The following is a 22,350-nucleotide window of genomic DNA, read 5'->3' as shown; positions in this document are numbered from 1 at the left end:
TTAGAAACTACTAGCGTCTCTTTCCAGAAGTGAAATTAGAGAAAGAAAACAGAGAGACAGTGGGATTCATATGACTCAACGTAAATAGCACAACCAAAATACGACCAACTCCACAAGGAAATGCACAGCATCTACAAAGAAAGAAAACTGCCAAATGCTAACAGCAGACTGAATTAAAACAGTGGGAACAGACCAGGCAAATAATCTCTACTCATCTCAACCCTTCTACAAGCCCCCAGAAATATAATTATTCAGTAAAACAATAAACTTTGAGATGTATAATTCTAGTATCTTATACAATGCCTGACACATGGGGAATGTATGTGTTGTTCATCAAAAGGGCAGGTTGGGGAAGGGGAAGGTCCTGGATGGGCAAGGGAGAGCATTCACACGTGCTCGGAGGTGCTGTGCAGACGTCGGTTCCACAGCCTACTAAGGCACATGCTGAATCCAGCTGTCATTCCACCAGTACCCACCTTTAGGCTTATTACATAAAGTGACAATTGACAAAGCCTTCAATGAAGGAGCTGTCTCTGTGGCTTATCCAATGTCTCTAGTGGGGGCAGAGGTACTGTTAAACCCCATTCAAAGTGTTTCTCAACCCTGAAACCTTTAGGAAACTGGCATTTTACTTATAAAAGGTTAATATGTAAACTACATATTAACCTCACTTGAGTCCACTACGTACTCAAGTGAGTGGGCGGCTTCTGTGAGTTCTAAGAAGAGCTATTCTCATTAGTGAAAAAACAATAGTACATTTATCTTATCCAGTACCAACTACTGACAATGTTGACAATATCATTTATATTCTAAGCTAAATTTATATCACAAAAATAGTGTACAAAGTATTCTAGTTCCCTGGACATGGGAGGTTTTTTTCCTAAAGAGACAGTACAGTAAACCAGGCACTGAAATGGATTTCGCTGGCAATGTGAAAAAACAGAAACAGTGTGTGCCTGCTTTGCTTTGTTTGAACAGGAAGCATTCCACTTAAAACATTCAATCTAGGTAAAGAAAATACTGGCTAGTTCTTCAGAATGCATGTTATGTCCCAGTAATATCTGAGTCACACCAAAGTCTTTCCAAAATAAAGGAGGAAAGGGAAAAAGAGGGAAGGCCGGTCCAGCATTTTTTGATGTGTATTTTTTGAAGGTATTCTTGGCAAAATGAGATTGTGAATAAAGCAAAATCAACCGTTAAGTGACAAACAGAGAACATGCAAAAACTAGAGGTAGAAAAATTAGCAAATTAGATAAAGGCCAGAAAAACATAACATAAAGACACGCTCCCTGAGGGGAAGTATGCTGAGGAAAATGCAGACAGGCAACACGGAGGAGTTAGGGTCACCGTGAGAGTGATAGCCGGCTATGTGGAGGGGAAAAGCTCAGATGTTTAGGAAACAGAGACGACCCGGGAACATTTACTTTCTAAAATTCATGGAAATCCAGAGAACAGAGCAACCAGGAAGGCAAGCACAGGCGTGGGTGGGAAGTGGCCACAGTGGATGTGTGATCCCCGTAGTAAAGACGACTATGTGGTATTAGCAAAATGTAATTTCACCACAACAAACGTCATGCAATGGGTGCCTATGGCTGACTCACCTGGCAGGCATAACTGCAATTTCTCTACTACGGTTGTAATATTTCTCTGCTGAATTCTACACCGAATAATATCTTCTGTTTGTTCTATCACCTTAGAAAATAAAAGTGTAGACAATTTTAAACAGTTAAATGGCATCCAAATGCTGAGTTCTCTCCTTCCCTCCCTCCCTCCCTTCCTTATCATCCATCACCCATCATCCATTCATCCATCATCCATCATCCATCACCCATCCATCCATCCCTTTCTTACCTCTTTTCCAGCATCTTGGAACCTTCGGTTGGTATCAGTAACCTGGACCTTAAAAATAATTTCACCTTAGTTAGACAAACATGTATAAAGCTGTCCTGATGTAACAGCTCACCCTTGTAATCAGATCATGCTTCATGAGGAACTCAGAACAAAGAAATGCAAATTCAAATTAACTCTACAGCTTGAACTTGAACTTCTGATTGAAAAGAGCTTTTGTTAACTTCAATTGGTTATGACAGTTCTTTTTAACAGATTCTGTGGCAAACTTCTCAAATTTACTCAGGATTTTTGAACTTTACTTGCTTTTCTGAGTCTGTCAAACAATTCAAATCACTGACCCAATTGACCACTGGTCCCTCTTTGACAACTTCAATGAGGTCTATGTGCCATTCACTGTCACAGGAAATGGCGATTGCATTTTACGGTAATTAAACATTCATACTTTCTGAATGCAAGCCCTGGGAGGTTGACGAACATCAAACACAGAAATCTCAATCCACAGTAGCAGCTCAAGCTGCAGGTGCAGCCGAGGCTCAACTTGGAGTTTCCCACATATTAAGTGACTCATTAGGTCATCGTATGGGGAAGCACAGTCTCATTTATTAAAAATCTCATTAGCTGCAGAGCAGAGGTGCTCAGTGACCTCGTGACGCTGTCTCTGGTCCCTCGTTATCTGAATATCCTTCACATGATGGATTTTCTCATCACAATCTTTGCTCTCTGTCTGATACGCGCTTTAAATGAAAAGACAACTCATGTAATCATTTTATATCCTGGCTGAACAAATCCAGACATGGTTTAATAAGTAATGGCTCTGATGTGGCAAGATACAGAGAGGAATTTACTTTAATAAATTTTTCAATGTAATTAAATAACAGCATGGCAGCATGAAATCATTTATAGCAAATTTTCATGACACTGGAGGGTAGCTTTTAACACCATTGTACCACTGTCTTTTGAAAAGCCTGAAACTGTAAATTGACCCTTTACTGTCTCTCTCCCTTCTGAAAATGCACCCAGTGGCCCACGCACTGTACATGGCCCATGCACTGCACAATTTAATGAGAACTTATAGAAGCAGGGAGTAGTGAGCACACTCCTACCTTCAGCTTTTCTGCGTCCGCCCTTACTTTGAGGAGCTCTGTGATAGCATCTACAAAGCCCTGGTGATGGAAGTTACACATTTTCTCAATCTCCTTGTCATGGTTGCGGATGCAGGCATCTAGCTTTTCCATGAACTTCTTGTGTGCATTTGGCTGACCATCATACACAGACCTGTACGTACGAGAACCCAAAATGAAGCACTCAGGCAGCGAGAGGCCTTCCTCTGAAGCTCAGTCTCTGTAGACATGGATTTAATCTCCGAGTAAGTAAATAAGCTGGACAGTTCTACCCACAGAAATAATCCTAAGGGGAAAGATTTCATTTCCTTTGAGTATGCTAATATTCAAAGACTCAGAAGTTCTCTAAATATATCCCTAGGTATCCAGGAATAAAGTTCCGAGGCTTGGGATAGGTGGACCAAATATCAGTCTTCAACACACTAAGGCTCAACACTGAGTCAGTGTTGAGAGGAAGGAACTCAGGCTTTTATTACATGTACTGTGTGAGAACGTCCTAAGAGTGACACAGCAACTCTTTCCCTTCACAGTAAGTCTCTAAAGGGGATGCTGTTACCCTTGCTTTTTTAATACATCATTCATTACAATGGCCACAAAGTCCACAACTCAAGATTGATGGCTGGAATATGCATCTTGGCCGTCTGTTCCGAAGTTTACGTCCTCAGGTCCGAGATCAGATGGTGACAATGCCACATCTGTGCTAGGTGCAAAGCTCAGCTCACACTAACTCCACAGAAAGCTGACGTGCCCTTTACTGTCCAGTAAATTTGCCTTGGCTCTAGGAATGAACACTTTATAATGTCTTGTCTGTTTACAATGGGGGGGCATAACAGTAATGTTTACGAAACTGGGGGCCTTGGCTTTCTAGAGGCTGCAGACCAAGGTCAGCGAGAGTAGGTGGGCAGTGAGCCAGATCCACACCGGCAGTTAGCCCCATTCACATGACTGTACCCTAATAAAAAGCCCAGGCATCGAGGCTTGAGGGAACTTCACTAATTGACAGCAGGCGAAGCCCGCCCACACAGTGCCACTAGGGACAGACAAATGCAAGCTCATCCGGGCCCTGTGCTCCAGCCTGCCCAATGTGCCCTTCCCACTGCTAACCACAGTAAGTACCAAGCAGAACCGAGCACAGCGCCTCTCAAAGAACAGGCAGCCTGAAGGTGGCTGCGCCTCCCCAGCCCCGCCTCCTGCTTGCCGTTCAGTGTGAGTTCTGGTTTTGCCACCAGGCCTTTGTCAGTCGTTTCTGTGTGAAGTAACCATTTCCTCTGCAGGACAGCTAAGCTGTGGCCCTGGACAGTTACTCTGGGATGTAATCACATGCCACTTCGTATTGTAATTTAAATGTTTACATATACTATATATTTTGTTTCCCCAAACACAATGAAGCCTCTGAGTGTAGCGTCATGCCTCCGTTTTTAATGAGGTAAGCAGTAGAGACAAGGCAGGTTGGTAATGAAGAACCCAGGCTCTGAATCCTTGGCTAGAATGAGACTTCATGGATTCTTTTCCATGCGTCTACTCTTGATTCTACAAACACACAAACACCTTCCAAACTCCTCCTTCCACCACTAAGCTTGCCTCAAACTTCCGTCATATCTCCCCACGGGAGAGTCTGATGAGCGTTCATCTTCAGTTCACTCAAAAGTGAATTCTTCCTAACACTGTTCCCCAAGTCTGCTTTTTCCACCATCTTCCTCATCTCGGTAAAGTCCACTTGTCTAGCTTCTCAGACAACCCCCTGAAATCTTTGTCATACTTTTCTCGTCTTCTAACCACAAATGATTGAGCTTATTGGATCTATGGCCCAGAACAGTGACAAATGCAGCACAACGCATTTGTAAGTGACAACATATTACAATGCCAAAAGGCTGGGCTGGTCAGACCTCAGCAGCTCTGCCTGCTGCCAAACTTGACACTTGAGTTAGAACCTCAGAACCAATTCCCATGAACTGTCCTCTAACCTCCACACCTATGCCATGGAACATGTACACACATGCACACGCACAGCATGTGTATACACATACATGTACATATATAAATATATATAAATGTTTTTTAAGTTGGCCACCTCTGATCTAGCAGCCCTGTCATATCCACAGAAAGGTGACACACTCTTTACTAAATTAGCCTTGGCTCTAGGAATGAACACTTTATAATGTCTTGTCTGTTTACAATGGGGGGAGGAGGTCTTGGCTTTCTAAAGGCTGCCAACCAAGGTCAGCAAGGATAGCCAGATCCACACAGGCAGTCAGCCCCATTCACATGACTGTACCCTCATCTCAGTCAACAACATGTCTTGCTTTAAAGCATCACCAACTGCTTCCTAACTGGTTTGATTTTACCTGGCCTCGCCCTTCCAGTATCAACACAGTAGCCACACAATGTATAATGGGGATATTAAACTAAACGATCTTATAAGTATTTTTTTGCAACAGCCTTGCAAAGCCCTGTATAATTTTGCTGCTCTGGGTTAAACTGAAATCTTATGTCCTAAGAAACCCCTTTGGTACAAGCAAACTGAAACGGTTTGCCACCTATTTTGTTTCAAGGTCCGTGGGTTATGAGAGATGCATTTGAGCCCGATGTTGCGAAATATATTCAGTCTGATATCCCTCACAATGCAGACTCCGGGGCTGGGAGATGGCTCAGCAGTTAAAGCCTGAGCACTGGAGCCTGGGTCCCAGAACCCTTGTAATGCTGGGCGGGTGTGGTGCAGAGCAGAATCAGGACGGCTGCTTCTGTCTCAGTACAGTGGTGATACAGATGCCAACTGAGTACACAACTACATGTTCGGTGCTTCTCATGCACGGCCTCACTGAATACTCACTACCCCTACAGCGCAGACCCTGCTAGCAGCCCAGTTTTCAAATGCAGTTGAGGAAGATTAATACATAAGTCTAGAGTCGCATAAAAACACAGCCAAGACTTAACCCCTAAGCTACTGGGCCCAGTATAACTGAAAAAGTATTATGTTATCTGACTGTCGGGTCAGCAGTGGTACTCAGCACCATGGAGAAGGATGGGACTCTCGAGCTGAGCTGCTGCTTCGAGCAGCCCACCTTTGACAGGCAACTGAGACCACACAGTAGGGTATCCCCGGTGTGCACTGCTGCACCCATCGGGTGCCATCACCCAGTGGGCAGGGAAAGGCGCTGGGAACCAAGGCACGACTAATTGACAGGCAGCTTAAGTTTCAGGTGCACACACTGAGGACAGAAGGAGAAACTACTGAGGTCCCTCCCGCACTTCTCTGAAAACCCCGCTTGACTTTCTGACCTTGAACAAGTATTGTTATTCTTCGAACCTGTGACGTGAGGGGCAGAGAAAGGAGCTGACAGTATTATTCACTTTTTAAATCAAAGTTGGCTATTAGTGTAAAATATACTGTTCTAGAAATTTTAGTTACATACAGCTTTAATTAAACTTTTCTTGTTTGTTTTTCGAGATAGTGTTTCTTTATATTAACAGCCTTGGCTGTCAGGGAACTCACTTTATAGACCAGGCTAGCCCTTGAACTTATGGAGGTCTGCCTCTGCCTCCCAAGTGCTGAGATTAAAGGTGTGCACCATCATGCTGGGCTCAAATTAAACTATTTTTTTTTTCCGGAGCTGGGGACTGAACCCAGGGCCTTGCGCTTCCTAGGCAAGCGCTCTACCACTGAGCTAAATCCCCAACCCAAATTAAACTATTTTTAAAAGGAAGTTCCCCAGGATTTTTAATATCTACAGGGAAGTCTGGCCAACCTCCTACAAACACACACATAGTGATAAATATGACAGACCCAGGAAGATAAAATAGGAGATTGCTTTTAAGCGCTATACTACTCCACATTCACTAAAGGGATAGCTTTGTTTAAAAAACTTTTTAATTGTGTGTGTATCCGTGTTTTGCTTGCATGTATGTTTGTGTGCTGTGTGAGTGCAGAATCCGTGGCATCCAGAAGAGGGCGTCGGATTCCCTGGGACTGAAGTTACAGAGTTATGAGGTATCCCGCGAGGAACCGAGGTAAAGTCCCTGAAGGAGCAGCCAGTGCTCTTCACCCCCAGCCCACTAAGCCCACCTCAGTGCTCCACACACACACACCGATGTCAAGGAAAGTGCCAGTCACCCTTTCAAATGCTTGGCTCAGTCAGACCTTCTAGCTCTGCTGGGTTCTATGCTACACGGCAAAAAACACAGGTGCAAAACTCAACATTTTAACAATGACTTGTGACTAGAAAATAAACATGATTTACACTACACTAAAAATTTTATTCCCGCATTTTAATTTTAGCCACTAGGGATGCACAGAAACAGTCTCTTGTACACAGTTTAACTTTGTAAGCACGGACAGAACCCATCCTCGTCTGTATCTCACACACAAGCGAAAAGCGTTAAGGTATAAGCTGTTCTGTAATATTTGGTCATCTAGTATTAGGAGGCTTTGGGGATTTAAACAAGAGAATTAGCTTTCACAGATACCTTTTTGAATTATTTGTATAGGACTCCACCTACTGGTTGAAATAAGAAAATTAACGTCTAAACGTTTTAAAGGGTGAAGTGAAAATTATTGCTTTTATTGCCAACTGTAATCTGATAAGCTGACACGCGTCTGTGTTCTGATAGGTGCTACGTTTTGTAAATGAAATGAATTAGAAATACTTTATGGTTTCATTTTGGTAAAGAAAAAGTCTTTGTGAAAAAAGTTAATTCACCAGAAATGTAAAAAAGGACTCATTTCTGGTAACAGAATCATTTTTAATCATAAAGCATATATTCCTGTAGTATTTTCAATATTTATTCTTTGCCTTCATTCTAAAGAATAAATAGATCACAATATCTAGGAGGAAAATGAAATGTATTGCCTCCCAAAACATAATTATTTTTTCCTAAAACACCATTCAAACTTTTTGTAAAAAGAAATATAATCTCAAAGCATTTAATCCTAGAGTCCACATATTGCCTATTTTTTACTGAAATTACTATAGTTTTTCCAGTAAAAATAAGCATTTTTTTCTTGTATCCCAGAGTTCTTCCTTCATTCTCTAATAGGATGCATGAGATGCACAGGCAAGAAAGAGCTGGTCAAGCCTAGGTCTGCAGTGTTATTATGCCAAAGACACTGTGGTGGCCACCACAAAAAGATGCATTTTTAATTAAAATTTAATTGCTTTCAAGAAAGAGAAAAGGAGAAGTCTAGCAACGAAAAGGTCTTGCAAATGCTAGAAACTTCAAAGAACACTTCCAGGGAGCTCTGGACACTAGGAACCTACTTTCAGCTTGTGGTGTCAAGCCTTTCTAAAACCTTTTTGAGAAGAAATTTCCCAAACTTATCTGGCAACACTGTAGGAGCCACTGACTCCCATGAGGCCCATGACTCCCTTTTCTTCCCCTTCAAATAAACCAGCCAAAGGGCACTCTTGCCAGGTCCTGGGTTGACAGAGTAGGTTGAATTTGCATCTCTAGCAGTGAAGCCTGGTCTCCGGCCCTTCATCCTCCCGGCATAGGCAGTTTGCTACTTTCTTGCCAGTTCTTCAGAAGCCAAATCAAGCTTGGTTTCCAGACTACCGTTCTTAGTATATTTCTAATATAAATTTAATATTTCATATTCATGAAATTACTTATCATTTCTCTTTAAGTAATTTTAAGTTTAAACTTAATTCTGAGATTCTGAATACCACTGTTATTAATATTGTAAATTTTTTCATTCTTGGCTATTATGGACTGAGAATAATTCATTCTCCTTAGAAGCAGTTCAGAATCCACCTGAGACCCTGTAGCTGGAGCTAGAGATGGGCGTGAAAACCACGAGTCTTCTCCAATATAATTCAGGTTCTGGGGTTGGAGAGATGGCTCAGTGGTTAAGAGCACTGTCTGCTCTTCCAGAGGTCCTGAGTTCAATTCCCAGCAACCACATGGTGGCTCACAACCATCTGTAATGGGACCAGATGCCCTCTTCTGGTGTATCTGAAGACACCTACAGTGTACTCATACACATAAAATAAATCTTTAAAAAAAAAAATTCAGGCTCTGGGTTTTCAGGAACAACTATGTAAAAACCAATGAGGTAAAGCCTTATTCAATAGTAAAGTAAAGGCCATGTGGGGGAAAGGCTCTTTTTTTTTTTTAATGGGAAAGTGACAATCTTATTATTATGCTATACATGCAATTTCTCTTTTTTTAATTATATATCTGTATATATATATTTATATTTATATAAAAAGACCAATAATAGCAGTGTGTTATGCATCAACAGCAGCAACAGCTTTTCCAGGTTCTGCAGTCATCTGAACAAAACTGTAGAGACATCCAGCACACTCCATTAAAAAAAAAAAAAAGTAAAAAAACAAAACCCGAGAAAACAGCACAGTTCTGTTACTCTTGTGGTACCTGGCACCATTTTTTTTTTAATTAGCTTCTCAATCATCATCTGGAAAGAAAACATTCTGAGCAACATCATTAAAAACAGCTCTGATAAAGCACGGTCACTACTACGTATCATAAAGCAGGTACAAGCTATTTTACATCCACAGAGGTATGATACAGTACTGTCCTACATCTATACTAGAGGATACAATTTAAAAGGCATTATTTGAGACTTGATTCTACTTTTCCAGCAGAGGGCCCAAAGGATGGTGTGACACAGCTTTGTAAAGAAACATACTCTAGACAGGATTTCCTTTCACTAGTGGCACAGTTTTTAAGGATTCATTCTCTCCATGAATGTCAGCTAAAACCATTATTAAAAAAATGAAATGTCCCTAAAACAAAACCGTATAACCACCGGATTCACATGAAGATGACCTAGTGGAGACAAGCTGGACCTCACCTTACCAACAAGCTATCAAATCTGTTATGTTTAAACAGTGAGACCTCCAAGGAAGGAGATGCCAAATAGTGCTTCAAAGCTTCGGACCACAATCAAACACAGCATCCTTTTCAACAGAAGCAGAAGCTTATCTGAATATGCTCAAGGATGCTGACATCAACATTTAATCATCTCCTCACTCATCCAGGAAGAAGGGGAGATCAGTTACTACTGTACTTTATTGTGTTCAACCAAATCACCATGTTACAAAAATAGCAAGCTGCCATAATAAAAAATAAGGCTCCTCTATCCAGCACCAGATAGCATCATTTTACTTTCAAGCCTAGAAATTGCACACTTGTATATAAACCAACCGAAGATGAGGATTGAGAGTTCATCTTGGTGGATTTTTCCTTTGATGAATATGAAGTGTCCTTCCTTATCTTTTTTGATGACTTTTAATTGAAAATTGATTTTATTTGATATTAGAATGGCGGGGCTGGAGAGATGGCTCAGCGGTTAAGAGCACCCGACTGCTCTTCCAGAGGTTATGAGTTCAATTCCCAGCAACCACATGGTGGCTCACAGCCATCTGTAAAGAGATCCGATGCCCTCTTCTGGTGTATCTGAAGACAGCTACAGTGTGTACTTATATATAATAAATAAATAAATCTTTAAAAAAAAAAAAAAAGAATGGCTACTCCAGCTTGCTTCTTCTGACCATTTGCTTGGAAAGTTGTTTTCCAGCCTTTCACTCTGAGGTAGTGTCTGTCTTTGTCTCTGAGGTGTGTTTCCTGTAGGCAGCAGAATGCAGGGTCCTCATTGCGTATCCAGTTTTTGTTTTTGTTTTTTTTTTTTTTTTGGTTCTTTTTTTTCGGAGCTGGGGACCGAATCCAGGGCCTTGCGCTTCCTAGGTAAGCGCTCTACCACTGAGCTAAATCCCCAGCCCCGCATATCCAGTTTGTTAATCTATGTCTTTTTATTGGGGAGTTGAGGCCATTGATGCTGAGAGATATTAAGGAATAGTGATTATTGCTTCCTGTTATATTCATATTTGGATGTGAGGTTATGTTTGTGTGCTTTTCTTCTCTTTGTTTTGTTGCCAAGACGATTAGTTTCTTGCTTCTTCTAGGGTATAGCTTGCCTCCTTATGTTGGGCTTTACCCTTTATTATCCTTTGTAGTGCTGGATTTGTAGAAAGATATTGTGTAAATTTGGTTTTGTCATGGAATATCTTGGTTTCTCCATCTATGTTAATTGAGAGTTTTGCAGGATACAGTAACCTGGGCTGGCATTTGTGTTCTCTTAGGGTCTGTATGACATCTGTCCAGGATCTTCTGGCCTTCATAGTTTCTGGCGAAAAGTCTGGTGTGATTCTGATAGGTCTGCCTTTATATGTTACTTGACCTTTTTCCCTTACTGCTTTTAATATTCTTTCTTTATTTTGTGCGTTTGGTGTTTTGACTATTATGTGACGGGAGGTGTTTCTTTTCTGGTCCAATCTATTTGGAGTTCTGTAGGCTTCTTGTATGCCTATGGGTATCTCTTTTTTTAGGTTAGGGAAGTTTTCTTCTATGATTTTGTTGAAGATATTTACTGGTCCTTTGAGCTGGGAGTCTTCACTCTCTTCTATACCTATTATCCTTAGGTTTGATCTTCTCATTGAGTCCTGGATTTCCTGTATGTTTTGGACCAGTAGCTTTTTCCGCTTTACATTATCTTTGACAGTTGAGTCAATGATTTCTATGGAATCTTCTGCTCCCGAGATTCTCTCTTCCATCTCTTGTATTCTGTTGGTGAAGCTTGTATCTACAGCTCCTTGTCTTTTCTTTTGATTTTCTATGTCCAGGGTTGTTTCCATGTGTTCTTTCTTGATTGCTTCTATTTCCATTTTTAATTCCTTCAACTGTTTGATTGTGTTTTCCTGGAATTCTTTCAGGGATTTTTGTGTCTCCTCTCTATGGGTTTCTACTTGTTTATTTATGTTTTCCTGGAATTCTTTCAGGCATTTTTGCAATTCCTCTCTGTAGGCTTCTACTTGTTCTCTAAGGGAGTTCTCCATGTCTTTCTTGAAGTCCTCCAGCATCATGATCAAATACGATTTTGAAACTAGATCTTGCTTTTCTGGTGTGTCTGGATATTCCATGTTTATTTTGGTGGGAGAATTGGGCTCCGATGATTCCATGTAGTCTTGGTTTCTGTTGCTTGGGTTCCTGCGCTTGCCTCTTGCCATCAGATTATCTCTAGTGTTACTTTGTTCTGCTATTTCTGACCGTGGCTAGACTGTCCTATAAGCCTGTGTGTCAGGAGTGCTATAGACCTGTTTTCCTGTTTTCTTTCAGCCAGTTATGGGGACAGAGTGTTCTGCTTTCGGGAGTGTAGTTTTTCCTCTCTACAGGTCTTCAGCTGTTCCTGTGGGCCTGTGTCTTGAGTTCACCAGGCAGGTTTCTTGCAGGGGAAAAGTTGGTCCTACCTGCGGTTCCAAGGCTCAAGTTTGCTCGTGGGGTACTGCCTAAGTCCTCTCCGCTGTGGCAGCAACCGGGAAGATCTGCGCCGCTCTTTCCGGGAGCCTCCGTGCACCAGGGTTCCAGATGGCGTTTGGTGTTTTCCTCTGGCGTCTGGATGTGCACAGAGTGCAGTCTCTTCTGGTTTCCCAGGCGTGTCCGCATCTCTGAAGGTTTAGCTCTCCCTCCCACAGGATTTGGGTGCAGAGAACTGTTTATCCGGTCTGTTTCCTTCAGGTTCCGGCAGTGTCTCAGGCGCAGGGGTCCTGCCGCTCCTGGGCCCTCCCCTACGGGAACCCAGAGGCCTTATACAGTTGCCTCTTGGGCCAGGGATGTGGGCAGAGGTGGGCAGTGTTGGTGGTCTCCTCCGCTCTGCAGCCTCAGGAGTGCCCACCTGACCAGGCGGTGAGGTCTCTCTCCCACGGGGTTTGGGGAAAGGCTCTTTATTTAGATTTAAAAAAAAAAAAAAAAAATAGGGGCTGGGGATTTAGCTCAGTGGTAGAGCGCTTGCCTAGCAAGCACAAGGCCCTGGGTTCGGTCCCCAGCTCCGAAAAAAAGAACCAAAAAAAAATAATAATAATAATAATAAAATAAAAAAAATCACATGATCTGGAATTATTTTCTTTTAAACGAATATCAGATCTTATCCAATTTAAATTAGCTAAAGAAACTACTAAATTTGGGGGGGGGGGGGAATTCCATTCCAAGGATGCTTTATCCTGCATATACCTCGATACAGCTTACATTCCTCTTCAGTCTCAGCTCAAGACAGCCCTTACGAACTTCATAGTCACTTTAGATAATTCTCCAACTTCGTGGAACTTTGCCAAGCTTGAAAACACAAAGTCTATACTACATTTTCATTCAAACACCCCATCAGTTGTGTTCAGTGTATTTTATCTCCTAGTTACTTGAGAAATGATGAGGTCTTCCATCTTTATATTCAATTCACAAGTGTGACGATACGAAGTGTAAATCTTAATAAAAAGAGTAGGTCACCAGGGGGCGCTCCTGAGTGACAAGTGAACCAGCACCCGGTTCAAAACGCGTCAAAGTAATCCATCTAACAGCTAACTGACCTCTGAGAAATAAAAACAAAATGAAAATAAGATTTCTCTTTTGTTTTTTGGAGTTTGTTTGTCCGTCTGTTTGTTTGTTTTGCTGACACGGGGTCTCTCTGTATAATTCTGTCTGTCCTGGACAAGGCTTACCTTGAATTCACATAAATCTACCTGCCCCTGCCTCCCAAGTAAGATTAAAGGTACGCACCATGCCTGGCTACATTTTTTTCTTTTTAAAGCTACTTTTATCTTGTTACTTATTACTTTAAAATAAGAATTTAAATGGTTGTTAGCCAAAAGCTCAAATTACCCAAGATGCAATCCACAGACCACAGGAAGCTCAAGAAGAAGGATGACCAAAGTGCGGTGCTTCACTCCTTCTTCAAAGGGGGAACAAAAATATTCATAGGAGGGGATGTGGAGGCAAAGTTTAGAGCAAAGACTGAGGAATGGCCATTCAGAGCCTGCCCCACATGTGGCCCATATATATACAGCCACCAAAACTAGATAAGATTGATGAAGCTAAGAAGTGCATGCTGACAGGAACTGGATATAGATCTCTCCTGAGAGACACAGACAGAGTGTGTCCAATACAGAGGTTAATGCTAGCAGCAAACCACTGAACTGAGAACAGGACCCCCATTGGAGGAGTTAGAGAAAGGACTGAAGGAGCTGACGGGGCTTGCAACCCCATAGGAACAACAATGCCAACCAACTAAAGCTTCTAGGGACTAAACCACTACCCAAAGACTATACATGGACTGACCCAGGGCTCCAACTGCATATGTAGCAGAGGATGGCTTTGTTGGGCATCAATGGAAGGAGAAGCCCTTGGTCCTGCCAAGGTTGGACCCCCAGTGTAAGGGAATGGGGGTGGGGAGTAAGGGGAGATGGATGTGGAAGGGAACACCCTTATAGAAGAAGGGGAAAAGGAGGGGATAGGGGGCTTAGGGACAGGAAACCAGGAAAGGGAATTAACATTTGAAACGTAAATAAATATCTAATAAAAGACAAAAAAAAGGGGGTTGGGGATTTAGCTCAGTGGTAGAGCACTTGCCTAGGAAGCGCAAGGCCCTGGGTTCAGTCCCCAGCTCCGAAAAAAAAGAACAAAAAAAAAAAAAAAGACAAAAAAAAGAATGGTGAAACAGAACTATATATAAACACAACAAAACTCCTCCAAACTCAAGCTTCTGAGAGTGGCCAGCATGGCACAGGAGACACCTTTACCTGCTGCACGCCACCTGGCATTTAGTTATTACACGGGACTGAACGAACACACACTCCAGCCACTCTGGGAACCAGTCTGGAGGGTCCTCAGAAAACTGGACATTCCACTACCTGAGGAATCAGCTATACCTTTCCTGGGCATACACCCAAAAGCTGCTCCAACATACAACAAGGACACATGCTCCACTATGTTCATAGCAGCCTTATTTATAATAGCCAGAAGCCAGAAGAACCCAGATGCCCTTCAACAGAGGAATGGATACAGAAAATGTGGTATATCTACACAATGGAATATTACTCAGTTATCAAAAACAATGACTTTCATAGGCAAATGGATGGAACTAGAAAATATCATCCCGAGTGAGCAACCCAATCACAGAAAAACACACACGGTATGCACTCACTGATAAGTGGATATTAGCCCAAAAGCTGAAATTACCCAAGATACAATCCACCGACCACATGAAGCTCAAGAAGAAGGACCGCCAAAGTGCGATGCTTCAGTCCTTCTTAGAAGGGGGAACAAAAATATTCACAGGAGGAGATATGGAGACAAAGTGTGGAGCAGAGACTGAAGGAAAGGCCATCCAGAGCCTGCCCCCACCTGGAGACAGTTCATATACATCCCATATACCAAACCCAGACAATATTGCTGATGCCAAGAAGTGCATGCTGACAGGAACCTGATATAGCTGTCTCCTCAGAGGCTTTGCCAGAGCATGACAAATACAGAAGCAAATGCTTGCAGCCAACCATTGAATTGAGAACAGTGTCCCCATTGGAGGAGTTAGAGAAAGGATTGAAGGAGCTGAAGCAGTTTGCAACCCCATAAGAACAACAATGCCAACCAACCAGAGCTCCCAGGGACTAAACCACCATCCAAAGATCACACATGGACAGACCCATGGCTCCAGCTGCACATATAGCAGAGGATGGCCTTGTTGGGTACCAGAAAGAGGAGAAACCCTTGGTCCTAGGGCCATACCCCGCCAGTGTGGGGGAATGTCAGGGCAGGGAGTCGAGAAGGAGTGGGTGGATGGGTGGTGGAACACCCTCACAGAAGAAGGGGGAGGAGTTGGGGGAGGGGGTTGATGGTCGGGAAACTGGGAAAGGGGATAACATTTGAAATGTAAATAAAAAATATCCAATAAAAAATATTTTATTTAAAAAAAAGAAAGTGTTGTGTAGGGTGGTGCTAAGGTCATGGATTAGTAAAATAACCAAAGCTTTCTAACAGAGGTAGGAACTGCTTAATCTACTTCATCTGTATGTATTTACTGTGATATGCATGTGTGCGCACGCACATGCACACATACACAGAGGACAGAAAAGAGTTTGAGGGAGCTGGTTCTCTTCTTCCACCATGTGGATTCTAGGGCTTGAACTCAGGTCAGCAGGTTTAGCAGCAAGCCCCTTTACTGCTGAGCCATCCCATCAGCCAATTTATACAATGACATTGAAACTTTCTGGGAAGCATCACATGATAACCTAGAGATAAGCAAGGCTCTAAAGCCAAATTAAAATGGGAAGACTATGGGAAAACAGCCCCAAACAGCCCCAGGACTGCAATGCTGATTTTGCAAGCTTTCCTCCCAAACCATGTATAATACTGTACTGCTAAAGGTTATTATAACAACGGTAATGCAGATAGAGATTAAGGTATCCTGAAATCGGCTAAGTATCCAAACCAATGAGGTATTCTCTGGCTGCAAAGTAACAGAGAGTTTCTAAGAACTTTGTGGAAGGGGCTTTATAAACACAAGATCTGACTTCATTTGTTAATCCTGCAAAAGATTCCTTGTTTACAAAAATGTGCATTCTTTGTATGTTTGCCCACAAAACAGCTTATCTAGTTAGCTACATGTGCTCTTAAAACATTTTATAAGGAGGCTGTGACACAGCTCAGGCTAAGAGCCCTTGTTGCTCCTACTGAGCTCCCAGCACCCACAGGGGGGCTTAAAGCCAGCCAGAACTCCAGTTCCAGGCCCTTTTCTGAATTTTGTGGCACCAAGCATGCATGTGGTGCACAAACATACATGTAGACAAAACACACATAAATCTAATAAAATAAATGTTGAGCTGTGTGAGATAATGGCTACCTGAATCCTCACATTCATCTGAAATCTGAAATATTCAAAACTTGGTCTATAACAGAGCTAACATACCCCACCCCACTTTAAAGTGAGAAGTGCTAGGGAATGAGCCTCTGCTTTGCCCATCTGCAGCACGAGACCAGGAAGCACACTGTAAGACGTATCTGGCTTGTCTGAGCTCCCTGAAAAAGCAAAGACCAAAAAAAAAAAAAAAAAAAGGATATTTTCTTAAATTTCTGGTGTTGAATTTTATTTGCCTTGTGTTCTACTGTGTGAAGTTCCTGTTCTCACTAATAGCCCCTATCCTCATGTACAGGAAATATTAGTTAACATTAGTTACCATTACTTCCTGTACCCAGAGCTGACACTCCCATGACTGGCGTTAGCGCTCTCTCCAGCACTGGGTAAGAGCACAGCACACTTACTAATGCACATCCTCTGTGGAGAGCTGAGGTGTAATCAGCCAGCACAGCCTTGGCAACAGACTTCCTTCTTCCTGTTGTCACATTCCTGACCACAGAGATGTCTCTTCCTGCTTATTTTTGGACAACTTGGTAAAATGCAAAGGGTGAGAAAGGGCAGCACCAACTCGGGTCACTTTATTTGTCCTCTAGAATAAACAATTGCTAACATCATTTTAAATTTAAAAACCTCAAACAATTGAGTAAATTAATGCATGTGGGTAGACTGCTTCCCTAGAACACTTAGAAAATTTAACAAAAATGTCAGGTGGTATAGGGCCGACTGTCACCCATTCTGCCAAACAGCTGTAGAGGTGAACTATAACACTTGGCCAAAATCCCTACAGCAACACTAGTTTACAGTTAAGAAGAAGTGAGCTAAAGAGTTGGCTTCTCATCAACACATCAAAAAGACTAGAATAAGATCATAAAAACCAAGTCTAGACTCTCCTTAAAACCCACTGTTTAGAACTGTTGTGCTAACAGGAAAAACACAAAATTCAAACAGCAAAATTTCTGCTCAGGAGAGCAGAAAGGAGCGTCAGGAAATCATCCACTACCACACCAAAAGGCAGGTTAAGAATTCAACAGAGCAAAGCCCGGGGACATCTTCATCAGTGAAATGCTTGCCTTGAGAGCACAGCACAGCGACCCCCTGCGTTTTAAAAGCCAGCATGCTGGTGCACACTTGTAGACCAGGGGGAAGAGGCAGAGACAGGCGTATCCCTGGGGCCAGCTGGCCACCAAGCTCAGCCTAATTGGCAAGTTGCAAACTAGTGAGAGACCCTGGCCCAGGAAAAAGGTGTCTGTGCCTGTAGAACGACAGTCAGTCAAGGTTGGCCTCTGGCCTCCACATGAACACACACACATATACACAAACACACAAATGTACACACAAATTAACAGGCAAGCCACTACTCTAAGTGAGTGTCGGTGACTGACCTTGTAATTACCCAAGACTAGAACTCATGGAAGAATTATTAAAATAACAAATTATTAAGTCATACAATTATACTATACTTAACTCTAGCTTGATTAGCTGGATAATTTAATAAAAGACAACATCTTGACCATCTAGAGACAGAAAGCCTCAAACAGATTGAATCCTGCAGAAGAAACAGAATGGAAAGCCTCCTCCGGGCTGATCTTCTCAAGGTTTCTAACCCTGTGAGCGGCAGGTTTAGTTAATGTTTATGCAAAGCACAGCAACTGAAGGAAGGCTTCAGTTTTGTTTCCTGATACAGACACTGCACTGACACAAAGACTGTCGGTCCCCAGGAAGCAAGGCGCTCACCTTAACAAGACAAAACACCCTTAAAAGCCCACAGTGCACCAACTCCCAAAGCTCATTAAGAACAATCACCACCAAGCCACGGTCTATAAAGGCCAGGATGTTTTCGTTAACAGGAAATCCAGTGCCAATTTAGCCACAGTTGAAGCAAGCAAGCACCCAAAGGTGCTGAAAAATACAGGACAAAATTTAGCCTCTTTGTTAAAAACTCCCGCAGCCCCAGGGCAAGAGCTGTCCTGCCCAGGGCCACTGGAAGCCTCCCTGACAGGGAACAGACAGATGTGACTCTCATCTCAGCATGCAAGGACCCAAAGTGCTCAGGACCAAAGGTGTCCAATATCGTCTTCCTTCAGATTTTGAGAAACGTGCACAGACGTGAGACAACACATCTTAGAGAAGGGGACATGAAATGCATTTGGATTTCTTTACGCCTCCTACGCAGAGCTGAAATGTAACCCAGCACTATTTCTGGTAAGTGCACATGAAATAAACCACGGTGTGGGATCTCCCCCTTGTGGCACTATGTTGGTCTCAAAAGTCCCAGACTTGAGGGCATTTTGGAGGTCAGATTTTTCAGATTAGAAACACTTAACCTGTACTGTGTTCAACTTGTGCATTAGAATATTAAGTCAGAAAAGAAAAAAAATCTAAGATTTAAGAAATGAGAAGGAAAAATTTTCTAACTGTGTAATTTATTTACTACAGGTTGAAATGTCCCCCGTGGGCCAGCGTTGTGAAGAGTATTCCCCAACTGGTGGAAGCTCTTAGGGATGGAGCCTAGGGCTGCTGAGATGGCTCAGTGGGTAAGGCACAAGCCTGACAACCTGGTTCCCATCCCCGGAGCCCATGTGAAGGTCAGGAGAGCCAACTACACACGGTTGCCCTCTGACCTCTACATATGTGCTGTAGCACATGTACCACCTCCCGCATAAACAATAATAATAAATAAATGTGATTTTTAATTGAAGTGGGACCTAGCAGGTCACAGGGTTGGGTCTCTGAAAATGATTCCTGGTCCCCACTTCACTTTCTGGCCCTGCAGGATGGGAGGGGCCTTTACACATTCCTGCTGCAATGGACTAAGCAGCTCTACCTGGTATCCCTTGTCATAATGACCTAAAATCCCTTAAATCATGAGCCAAACCAATTTTTCCTCCCATTTGTTGTTTCTAATACTTTGGCTACTGCACCACAAAACACAGACACACACACACAGAGACAGACACACACAGAGAGACACACCCATACACACACACACACACACACACAGAGATAGACACACACACAAACACACACACAGACACATACACACACACAGAGACACACACATACACACACAGAGACACACCCATACACACACACACACACACACACACACACACACAGAGACAGCCTCCAAAGCCTGTGGTGGTTGGAATGAGAAATGTCCCTCCACTGGCTCCTGCATTTCAATATTTGATCGCCATTGATGGTGCTAACGTTAGAGGAGACTATGGAACCTTTAGGAGGCACAGCTTGCTGAAGGAGTAGTATATCACTGGGGTGTGCTTGGGATTATAGCTCTGTGTGTGTGTGTGTGTGTGTGTGTGTGTGTGTGTGTGTGTGTGTGTGTGTGTAGTAAGTATACAGCCTATATACTTTGCTTCCTGTGTGTGGGTAAAGTGGGATCACCCAGCTTCCTGCTCTTACAGCCAAACCATGCCTTCCCTGCTAAGAGGACTCTACCCCTCTGCAACCGTCAGCTAAAATAAAGCCCTTCTTTCTTAAGTTCTTTGTTGCTTTTGCTCATATTTTATCACAGGACCACAAAGATATTTTACAAAGCCCACCTGACAGAATTAAACTTAACAATTTAACTGCAAATGATAAAACTTTAAATAAGCTAACGGTCAAAACATTGGCATTCAGGGCTGAAGATATAGCTCAGTGATAGATTGCCCACTTTGCACAAGGCCCTGAGTTAAATCTCCAGCACTGAGTAGTGAGAAGGGGTAGAAGAGCAAGTATTACCAGTGTTGTAGAGGTATGGGTGTGTGTGAGTGTGTGTGACTGTGTGACTGTGTGAGTGTGTTTGACTGTGTGAGTGTGTGTGAGTGTGTGTGACTGTATGACTGTGTGAGTGTGTGTGTGAGTGTGTGACTATATGACTGTGTGACTGTGTGTGTGACTGTGTGAGTGTATATGAGTGTGTGTGACTGTGTGACTGAGTGAGTGTGTGTGAGTGTGAGTATGTGTGAGTGTGTGTGACTGTATGACTGTGTGAGTGTGTGACTATATGACTGTGTGAGTGTGTGTGAGTGTGTGACTGTGTGACTGTGTGAGTGTGTATGACTGTGTGAGTGTGTGTGACTATGTGAGTGTGTGTGAGCGTGCGACTTACTTGTCACTATAAAGAGATCTGAAAAATTAACTATGAAGAAGGGTTTATTGTGGCTCAGTACGGGAGGTCACTGCTTTGGGCTTGTGGAAAGACAACACTGTGGTGGAAAACACAGCACAGTGGGCAAGCAAATCCGCTCTCCTCAATAGCCAGAAAGCAAAAGAGGAAGAGATGGACGTCCCACAGCGCCCTTCTAGGGCATGTCCCCGGTGACCCAAGTACCTCCCACTACACCCCATGTGAGGGTTGTTCTTGGTTGTCAACTTGACTACATATTCAGAATTAACAGAGACCCAAATGGCTAGGCACACCTGTGAGGGACTCTTTTTTTTTTCTTAATTAAATCACTTGAAGTGGGAAGATGAAGATCTCTGAGGTGGGAAGATCCACTTTTCATCTGGGTCACACCTTCTGCTGGCAACCTGTAGAAGAGCGTGGAAGAAGGAAGCTTCCTGTCTCCCCACCTGCTTGTTCTGGATAACAAGTCCCTCCCTTCTCTGGCATTAGAGCCTTCTTTTGGGATTCCTGAGTATGAAAACCAGCTGAGACATACAACCTTGTGGACTAAATAAGCCACTCGATTCCTGAACCTTCCATTGACTGGGAGACAACCATTGTTGGACTAGCAGGACCACAGCCTATAAGCCATTCTAATAAACCCCCATTACATGTACATGTGCATGTATATATACATCATGTACATATACATATTCAGTCTATAAGTTCTGTTTCTCTAGAGAACACTGACTAAATAGAATACACTCCACTTCTTAAAGATTTCACCACTTTCCAAGAGAACCAACCCAAGAAAAGAGCCTTTAACAAATAACTGAACCATCTTAATACATGCTTATTTGTGAATGCATGGAGCCCGTTTCAAGACATAAGAAAAGACCCAATTAAAATAACACAAATCAAAAACGTTACAACACTGCTCAATGACGGGACTGTGTTCTTCACCTCTCTCTCCCTCCACTGCTCTCTTGTTTGTGTTTGTTTAATTTCTTTTTAGTCTTATTGCGGATCAAGCCTGGGGCTTCAGCGTGCATTAAGCAAACATCCATCATGGAGTTATATCCCCAAGTCACAGACTACATTCTCAGAAATGCATCATTAGAAATGCATTGAGTGTTGAGAACACTGCAGAGTTTTTTTACACAAAGCCAGGTGGCACAGCTCACTATACATCTAGCTATATAGTATACACTAGTTTTTATTTCTTCTTTTACTTTTTTTTGGGGGGGACACTAAGCCACAGGGCCAGGGATAAAACTCAGTGGTAGACTACATGCTTAGCAAGCAGGAGACTGTGATTCAATACCCATTACCACGCACACACGCACAAAGAAAGGGCATACACATGACCCTAGGCTTACCTACAAGCATCAACATCATTCTCTTGCACCTCCACATCCTGTCCCACTGGAAGGCCTCTGGGGGCAATAACACGCACAGAGTTGTCATCTCCTATGACAATAATGCTGTCACCTCCTAAAGAACCTAGAGCTGTCTTACAGCTAACTTTATTTTTTTTTCCATCTTTATTAACTTGAGTATTTCTTATTTACATT

The 22,350-nt window shown here is 42.7% G+C and overlaps 1 protein-coding gene across 3 annotated transcripts in view; it reads right to left on the bottom strand.

Moving 5' to 3' along the window:
* Positions 1-22,350, bottom strand: part of Exoc6 (exocyst complex component 6) — a 144,496-nt gene that overhangs the window by 110,043 nt on the left and 12,103 nt on the right. For all 3 annotated transcript variants that reach the window (XM_087584679.1, NM_019277.2, XM_087584680.1), the window contains 3 exon segments: positions 2,955-3,126; positions 1,852-1,899; positions 1,602-1,692 (listed from right to left, as the gene is read on the bottom strand). In XM_087584679.1, coding sequence (XP_087440805.1) covers positions 1,602-1,692; positions 1,852-1,899; positions 2,955-3,086 — 271 coding nt within the window. In that variant the 5' untranslated portion in view covers positions 3,087-3,126.

Source organism: Rattus norvegicus, chromosome 1 (assembly GCF_021556685.1).
Source record: "Rattus norvegicus strain SHRSP/BbbUtx chromosome 1, alternate assembly SHRSP_T2T, whole genome shotgun sequence".
Classification (NCBI taxonomy): Eukaryota; Metazoa; Chordata; class Mammalia; order Rodentia; family Muridae; genus Rattus; species Rattus norvegicus.
Note: the sequence above shows the minus strand (reverse complement) of the source record. Positions and strands in the feature narration are given on the sequence as shown.